General features: G+C 43.4%; 1 protein-coding gene across 2 annotated transcripts in view; it reads right to left on the reverse strand.

Annotated features, from left to right (window-relative positions):
• RBBP5 (RB binding protein 5, histone lysine methyltransferase complex subunit) overlaps window positions 1-7,010 on the reverse strand; it is a 37,383-nt gene extending 30,373 nt beyond the window's left edge. For both annotated transcript variants that reach the window (XM_025855132.2, XM_025855130.2), the window contains exon 1: window positions 6,862-7,010. In XM_025855132.2, the coding sequence (XP_025710917.1) occupies window positions 6,862-6,880 (19 nt within the window). In that variant the 5' untranslated portion in view covers window positions 6,881-7,010. The remainder of the gene's footprint in view (window positions 1-6,861) is intronic.
• Window positions 7,011-8,629: the final 1,619 nt, after the last annotated feature.

Genomic DNA, 8,629 nt, shown 5'->3' on the forward strand with positions numbered 1-8,629 from the left:
ACACCTTACCTGTAAAAATGGGAATTGTTATAGCCTTTTGGAAAATGGACCTGACAGTATCTATTAAAGGCAAAACAAAGGGGCGCCTGGGTGGCTCAGATGGTTAAGCGTCTGCCTTCAGCTGAGGTCATGATCCCAGGATCCTGGGATCGAGTCCCGCAACCGGCTTCCCGCTAGGCGGGGAGCCTGCTTCTCCCTCTGCCTCTGCCTCTCTCTCTCTCTCTCTCTGACTCTCATGAATAAATAAATATTTAAAAAAAATAAAATAAAAAATTAAAGCAAAACACATACAGTCCTTACTTCAGCCATCCTACAATTGGAAATCTAATCTCCATAGATGTAAACACAACAGTGGGATAGAAGTACAAATATTTCAAGTACTATTCTTGGTGGCGAAAAAACAAAGAAAACTTACCCAAACTGGAAACAAAGTAAATGTCCATTAATAGTGGAATGGATGAATAAATTACATTGTATTCAAATATAAAATACTAATAAATTATGCTAATTCTCTTAGAGAAATTTGCATTGGTGTTACTAAGTAGAAAAAAAGGCAAAACACAAAGTGTATATTATATAATCTCATTTTTTATTATCATGTGCGCGTGCGCATGCACACACACACAAGTATATATAAGCACAGAGAAAAATATGGTAGGAAATACATGGGATTACCAACAAAAAGGAAGCAACAAGGGAAAAAAAGACCATTTTTTTAAAAAGCATGGAAATTTTACTGTTAAAATTATGTATCCTGTGTGTGTACCCACATGAATGCATTAAAATCTACTTTTAGATCTATTATCTCCTAATGTGTAGGCATAGTATCCTACAGTGTCAAGTGAATAAAGCAAGTTTCAAATAATGTGTATAAAAAGGTTCTATTTCTGTAAAAAGGCAAAAACAAAGCCCTAATAAATTTGTTTAAATGTTTGTGTGAGCAAGAAGTAAGCTATAAAAGGATAAACTCTAGCCAGTTACCATTCGGAGAAGGGGAGAAAGAGTTTTTTCTGTATGCGTGTTTGAACTGTTTCCACTGTTGTGATAAATATGTGCTGTATTTGTTCATTTGAAAAGCAAGAAATTAGAGAACCACAATGAGATTTCCAGACTTAAACTCACAGTGGCTCATCATTTCTCTCCAGTGCTCAAACCTGTATTTATCACTAGCAGGTACCACTTATTGAATGCTGATGTTTCCGACTCTGTACTGAGGTCCTTCATATAGTCCCATTCAGTCCTCTCAATCCACTAGTGACTACTGCTGTCACCAGCTGGACCCCAAGACCTGACCTTTACTGCCCACCTGCTTGCACTCACCAACCTCTGTCGCACATTCTTCCTTAAGCTCCTCTTTCCCATTGATCTCTTCACTCAGGCAAAAGGAAACTGAAACCACCCCTCAAGCAGCAGGGGCCAGACCACCCAGACCAGTTTGAGTATAACCCTTGCCTGGTGCCTATGCAGAAGGACCATGGAGTGACCTCCAACTACCTCTACCTCATTATAATACTAAAATCTCTGCCAGACGAGGAGCACACGCTTCATTTACATAACAATGTATGTATAGCAGGTTTCCTTAAGGCGCTTATGTGGCCTTCTGTTCACCTCTACATGCAAGGACAAGGCTTCCCAACGAAGTATTCATCCTAACCGTAAATAGAAGGAACCCATTCACGCTTGCTCAGAGAGTCATAGTTTTGGAAGTTATTCTCCATGATCTCCTTACTTGCTTCAAATAAAGTTTATTTTGTGCACCAACTCCATCTGGTATATCTGTGACTCACCAAGGAGCAAACTCCCATTGGTTCAGTGACACTATTACATTCCATTTCACAGATAAAGTTAGGCTTCAGGGTTAAGTCACTTCCCAACTTCACACAGTTAAAAACCAGCAAAATTGGAACCTGACCCAGAAACCATACTCTTAACTACACTAAAAAGCCTCTAGAATCTTGCCCAAATCTGACCTCAAGGTTATTAGTCTATCATCTGTAAAACACAACACACCCACCCTTTATTGAAAGTCAAAATGTGTCCATCTGCTTTCCTTCAGTATATCTTCCTTTCTCTCCACAAATCTCAAAGATCACCACCAGTTACTCCGTCACGGCCAAGGAATGTAATTCAACCAAGAGAAGTGAGCTAAGTGACCTACCTAAAATCTCCACCTATTGAGGGTTTTTCTTGGCAACAACCAGCGTTCACTTTATTTGTTCCAAAAAACCATCCTTTTCCCCAGAAAAGACAAAAGAAAAATTAGAAGCTTCCCACCTCCCCTCTGCCAATAAAGCCCACAGGAGGCACACAAAAGGTCTTTGCTGAGTGCTGAATGAATAATTTTTGGTATTACACCAACCAGCCCAACCAAGCAGGAAACTTTTTTTACTCTTCACTCTCCACATAATGTTACAAATCCTTTCTAGTTGCCTCACTTTTACAATCTTGGCCTTCGACCACATTAATTTTCCTGACACTGTTCTTCAAGCCTGTGCCCGCTTAGACCTTCACTTCAGCTATGCGCCCTTTCTTTGTAGCCGCCCTTCTGGAATCCGAGTTCACCCTGCTTCCAGCGCAGCCACACCAGGTTCCCCAAGGGGCCTCCTCCTTTCTGTCCTGTGAAGATCCTTTCTCCAAACTGCCCTTCAGCTTGCAGGCCTTTCCAGCCTTCTTCCTCCTGGTATCCTGACATGGAATAACGTCTATTCTCTACACTGCTGAACATCCACCTCCTTAAAGACCTGATTATCATGAGCTCTAAAGCTGCACGGACCTTTTCTCCCAATGGCCCTATTATTTTCGATTCCAGCCAATCCCTCCCTGTTGTAACGGTTAGGTGCGGAGTAGCAGTTTCCATTGTTTCCTCAATCTAACAAGTGAGGACACAGTCGGTGGCGTTTCTTTTAGAGAAATGCAACTTGCAGGTGTCTAGATAACGGATCCCACCCCACCCTCATCCGATGCCTTCACTACCGTAATTACTACATGTCCTCGACTCCAGTCTCGCCTCCATCACTGAGCTGCCACAGCCAACTTCTGAAGACTCAAATCTCACCTGTCACTTAGCTGCTTAAAAATCTTCCTCACCCCACAATATACTAAACTTTTAAGTACAATTTTTTTTAAAAAAGTGATTTCATTCTGGCCCCAACCAGTATTTTCCACGGCATGTTTAGCTAACTTCCCATCAGCACCTAGTACAGAACCTCGCATAAACCACCCTAAGCACCAACTGTAGATCACTGACCATTTCTTGAACATACCACATGCAGTCATGCCTCAGAACATTTGCCTCACCTCTTCTCTGCACTAATTACCTTCTCTAACTACTTCCTCTGGAAAAACCCTACCCTATCTGTACTGTCTGGGTTAAATGATGCTTATCATCCCCAAATTCTACTGCCAACCTCAGCAATGCAGAATTAATTGCTTTCAGCTGAACTCCCATAATGCATTCACTTATTACGGTTCCATATTAGACACAATTATTTATGTTTCGCTCCCCCTAGTTCTAAATATTTATTCAGGGCAAAGGCTGTATCTTATTTCAGTGTTTTTCAAGCAGTAGGACCCAACCCACCATAAGTGGATAAATCAATTTAGTGAGCCCCAAGGTTTTTAACAGATTAGAACAGAAGACATCAGAGGACACTGGGCATAACAGGGATTAAGTATAATTTTGAGAAAGTCAGTTATACATATTTGAATATATGATGAGTTGTGACAGAAAACGGATTTCTTGGGCATCTTGGGTGGCTCAATCAGTTGAGCATCTGACTCTTGATTTCGGCTCAGGTCACGATCTCAGGATTGTGAGATCGAGCCCCCGCCTCGGGCTCAGCACTGGGCATGGAGCCTGCTTAAGATCTCTCTCTCCCTTTGCCCCTCCCTGTCCTCTCCCTCAAGAAAAAGAAAAAGAGATTTCTTACTGTGAGTTGTAGTAAAAATAGTTCTGAAAAACTCTTATTTAACTTTGTATCTCCAGTGCATACTGTTGGATACATAGCAAGGGCTCAAAAGTGATTGCAGAAATTTTAAAATTAGTATCCTGAGTTCACATTAGGAGCACGTTATCATTCCTTTCCTTTATCCGGCCAGATATTCTTTCATATGCATGCTCCCACAATCACTCACTTCTGCTCCTTCAAGCTTTTTATCTGCAATCAACTTTCTCCTTTAAACCTCAGTCATTTCCATAGAAATGTAGATTTCTGGGCCCAGCCTTCTTTTAAATTGTCTAACCTTCTTTGGGTGCCTGGGTGGCTCAGTCAGTTAAGTGTCGACTCTTGATTTCGGTTCAGGTCATGATCTCAGGGTGAAGGGATCAAGCCCCACATCAGGCTCCACACTCAGCATGGAATCAGTCCGCTTGTCCCTCTCCCTCTGCTCCTGCCCCCCCCAACACGCTCTTTCTCAAATAAATAAAATCTTTAAAAATAAATTGTCTAAACGTCCAATGCTAAATATTCCTAAATTTCACCCGCCCAAATCTTCTGTATCATTCAAGAAAAACCTTTCCCAGGGCTACTTCTTTCAATGTACTAGCCTATCACCTTTCCTCCACCCTGAAGTTTTTAAAAATAAGGGTCGACCTCTGGTCTCCACTCCGCCTCCCACACCTTCCTAAAATGACTGGAATCTGGCTTCCACTCAAGTTGCTGAGGGGTGCCAAGTGCCTAAGGCCTATACCAAGCGGCCCCTTCTCAGCTCTCAGCCTCAAGTGCTCTTCACCCGGCTTCTGAGCGCACACCAACGAGTATCCTCTTCCGCCTCTACATGGATAAATATATAGAAGCATGCAAAAATTTGCCTAGCTACTAAGTACTATATAACTCTTAATTTACTATCATTTATTCCTCCTCTTAATTCTAAAATATAGGTAATTGTCCAAGATTCTGCCCTCTGCAGTTTTCTCTTTCTGCCCCTCCCACCTTTTCCCCTGGTCTTGTCATCCACTCACAAGGTTTCAACAAGCCCACATGCAGGAAAAGTACACATCTCTCTCATAAATCTAAACCTACCTCCTGAACCCCAGATCCACACTCAACATGCCCAATGCTCTCTTTTCCCAATTTCCGTAAAAGTTTATCAGTAATACCACCATTGGCTCCCATTATTCTCACTTCATAGTTCCTCACCTCCGGCACCACCACCACACGCAATCAATACTCAAATTTTGTCAACTCTACCTCCTCAGTGTCTCTTCGTTCCATTTCCTAGCTCAGGCCTTCTTTATCACTCATTTACTCTAGCCCTCCAAACTGTGGTTTGACACCATCCAAGACTCAACGACATGATGCTGTCAGATAAATCTTTTTTTTTTAAAGATTTTATTTATTTATTTGACAGAGAGAGAGACAGAGAGAGGGAACACAAGCAGGGGAAGTGGGAGAGGGAGAAGCAGGTTCCCCACCGTGCAGGGAGCCCGACACGGGTCTCGATCCCAGGACCCTGGGATCATGACCTGAGCCAAAGGCAGACGCTTAACGACCGAGCCACCCAGGCGTTCCACTGTCATATAAATCTTAAAAAAAAAATAAAAATCATAGCTCTGATTAAGTTACTTACCAGGTCAAAACCCTTCAATGGATCTGCCCTACCTCCCTGAAAAAACACAAACTTTTCAGCTGGGCATTCAAGAGCCTCCACAGAACAGACAGCATCTCTTAGCCTTCCCTTTATTCACAGTACCCACAACCTGGCCAAGCAGGAACATTCTTTAGGTGTTCTCACACTGATGTCTTAGCTCAAACATTCCTAACCTGCACTTCTCCTTGTACCTTCATGCTTCAGTCTGTCACTATTTTACTAATCTTAAAGGTCCACTCAAAACTCCAACTTCTCCATAGATTTTTTGTTCCTGGATACCCTTCTTCCCCTGCCTCAAAGACATTCACTCCCTCTTCTAAATGTTCTTAGCACTTGGTAATGACCCTTAAAGACCTATGTTCTGCAATAAATTATGGCTATTTAGATAATCACCTTAATCTCCTTGCTTTACAAAAAGCTCCTTAAATTCTTTAAAATCTTTGCAGCCCTTTTAACATCCAGTAGAACTTCTGAGTTTTGTTTGTGTTGTTTTTTTTTTTTTAAAGAAACTAACTTTACAGCAAGTCATTTAGGAATCTGGAAAACCTCAGACACCCCTAGGCTATCACGCTAAACACCAAATGAAAACCTAGAAGAAAGGGCCTAAGTTTTTAAACAACTTGGATAAGGGACAGGGAGGAAATGACTCACAGAAAGGGTGACAAAAAGCAACTGCTTCTGTAGTTCTCAGTGTTTTACACACCGTCCCCGGTAGTTGAGGAGTTAAATAGAAAGTCAAGATTAACTGGATCCCAGTGCCAACTATGCCATTTACTCAGTGCCTTCCAGTCACTACCCACTAAGACTTTTTTCATCTGTCCAATGAGGGACTTCAACTAGAAGATCTCCAAGTTCCCCTCCTTAGGCATCCTGTATTTCTACAAAACAGTCTAACTTTTCTATGCACCCAAACCCCTGACAAGTCTTCCAAGCTTCACCTCAAGCCTCACATCCTCAGATTCCTTCTTCTCCAAAAACTCTGGTCCTGCCTGCTCTGGGCTACTTCAGCACCTTCGATCCTTGTAATCAAACCGAAGTCACAATCTGTGCCTACCGCTCCACCACTGATATGAAAGTAGCCTCGGGAAAGGCAATGCACTCTGCTTAGGCAGAAGCTGGGCTTCCTCCTCCCGTTGCTGCTCCTTAACAGGAACGCCCAATGATCCACAGCAGAACTACGTCCCTAAGGTTGCAGCCTGAGTCTCTCCCGCCCGGGTTCCCTCCTTTCCAGGACCAAAGGGTTTTCTAAGACGCAACCATAGCCCTCCTCACCCAGCAACTCGAGGTTCATCCCTGAGGACTCCGGCCACCTGGTCTCAGCTCCAGGAACGACGCCTTTCCCCCCCGCCTGTTTCTGAGACCAGCGTGTAAGTCGGGGGCGCCGCAAATAGCTTAGCGCAAGCTCCGGAGACTTTCTGGTTTAGAAGACCCCGCGGCTTCCGCTTTCTTCCCCCGCCTTCCTTGTTCGTTTCGAGTGGGCTGTCCATATAAATGCCTAATCAAAAAAAAAAAAGAACAAACTCCTCGGAATCATTTGAGGACGCTATTGACTAAGGGACAAAAATGTTATCGTCATTTAGTACTTTAAAAAGTGCAAGAATTTGAAGCCGTTTTCTCCCGAATCATGTAAGTGAGCTAGAAATTTCAGGCATATAGCTAGACTACTAGTCCTTGCCGTGTTGTGTGTTCAGGGGCGATGTCCGGGCAGGCTGCTTCCGATGCCGCAGGAAAGGTTCCGGGCAAGGTCCGAGGGACGTAGGAAAGCGGGGAGGGTTCGCCCGCAGTGCTGCGGTGTGGAGCGGAGCTATTAGTCCCCAAGGCGCGTACTCATCAGTATGTAGCCTTCTTACTGTGTATGTTTCAGTCTCGTGAAAATTACTTTATATTTGTAAGGCTATGCCTTTGGTCCCACGGAAATGTACAGTAGCGTTTGTTAGGCCTCTGTCTAAGGGTTTACAGTATACCCAGCAATGAGCAGGACGCCGAAAACGAATTGGAATGAGAGGTGGGCTGAGGTCCCCGGAGCTCTATCAGACGGGACTGTGATGAGATACACAAAGCAATTAGAGAAGCCAGTTGGTGGTTGCTAACGAAGAGCAAAAGCTACATAAACAAGTTTTGACTATGGGTTCTGTGGGCTATCCTAAGAAGGAAAATAATGGCGTAGGCTTTCTGGAAAAACAGGACTCGAGCTACATCCCCCTGTGTGGATTTAAAATCCGTAATCCCAGCTCCACTCCTTGGTAACCCCGCCCCTTGGGCAATGTTTTATTGTATGTAAAAATGAGGGTGATAATGAGAGTACCCTCAGGATTATTGTGAAGGTTAGATGAGCTAACACATATGAAGCCCTTAGAACAGCAAGCGCCCTGTAAAATGTTAGCTATTATTATTCACAAATCACTTTACCCAGAATTATTTCACTTCCTTGAGGCCCTAAGGTAGGTATCAGCCCCATTTGACCAAATTCAGTAATCGAGGCTCAGAGACAGGAGGCAGTTTGCGTTCGTTCACAAACCCAAAACGTGGCGAAAACGACGTCCCAAAATATTGGACTACCAACAGCCGTAAATAGGAGTACTTCTGCACACTCTTGTAATCATTCGTTACCATCAGTTCTCTCAAACTCTGCCCGTTGCACAGGTGGGGAATTGTCTTTGTTACATTTATTTCGTGATGAGCATGAGCAACTTTTCACATGTATCAATGTGTATTTTTCTCTTCTGTGAGGTGGCCCGTTCATGAACTTTGCCTGTTTTTCGGAGGCAGTAATTTGTCTTGTAGGATATTTAAGCTAGGAATAATGTGATCGGATCGATGTTTAAGAAGAAAAACAAGGACGGTGTGAAGTAGGATTGATTCAAGGAGTAGAGAGCAGGTAGGGGATCACGGCAGTAATCCTGTGGAGAGGTGAGGAAGACCTGACCCAAAGCCACGACAGAGGGAAAGAGGAAGGCAGTGCTTTCAAGAGAGGGGTAAGAGACAGAACTGATAGAATGGGAAAGATCTTTTGTATATGGAAAGCAAAGAACTTCAGGAG

Source organism: Callorhinus ursinus, unplaced genomic scaffold, assembly GCF_003265705.2.
Source record: "Callorhinus ursinus isolate GAN/ISIS: 27379988/994484 unplaced genomic scaffold, GSC_fseal_2.0 scaffold57, whole genome shotgun sequence".
In the NCBI taxonomy this organism is placed as follows: domain Eukaryota; kingdom Metazoa; phylum Chordata; class Mammalia; order Carnivora; family Otariidae; genus Callorhinus; species Callorhinus ursinus.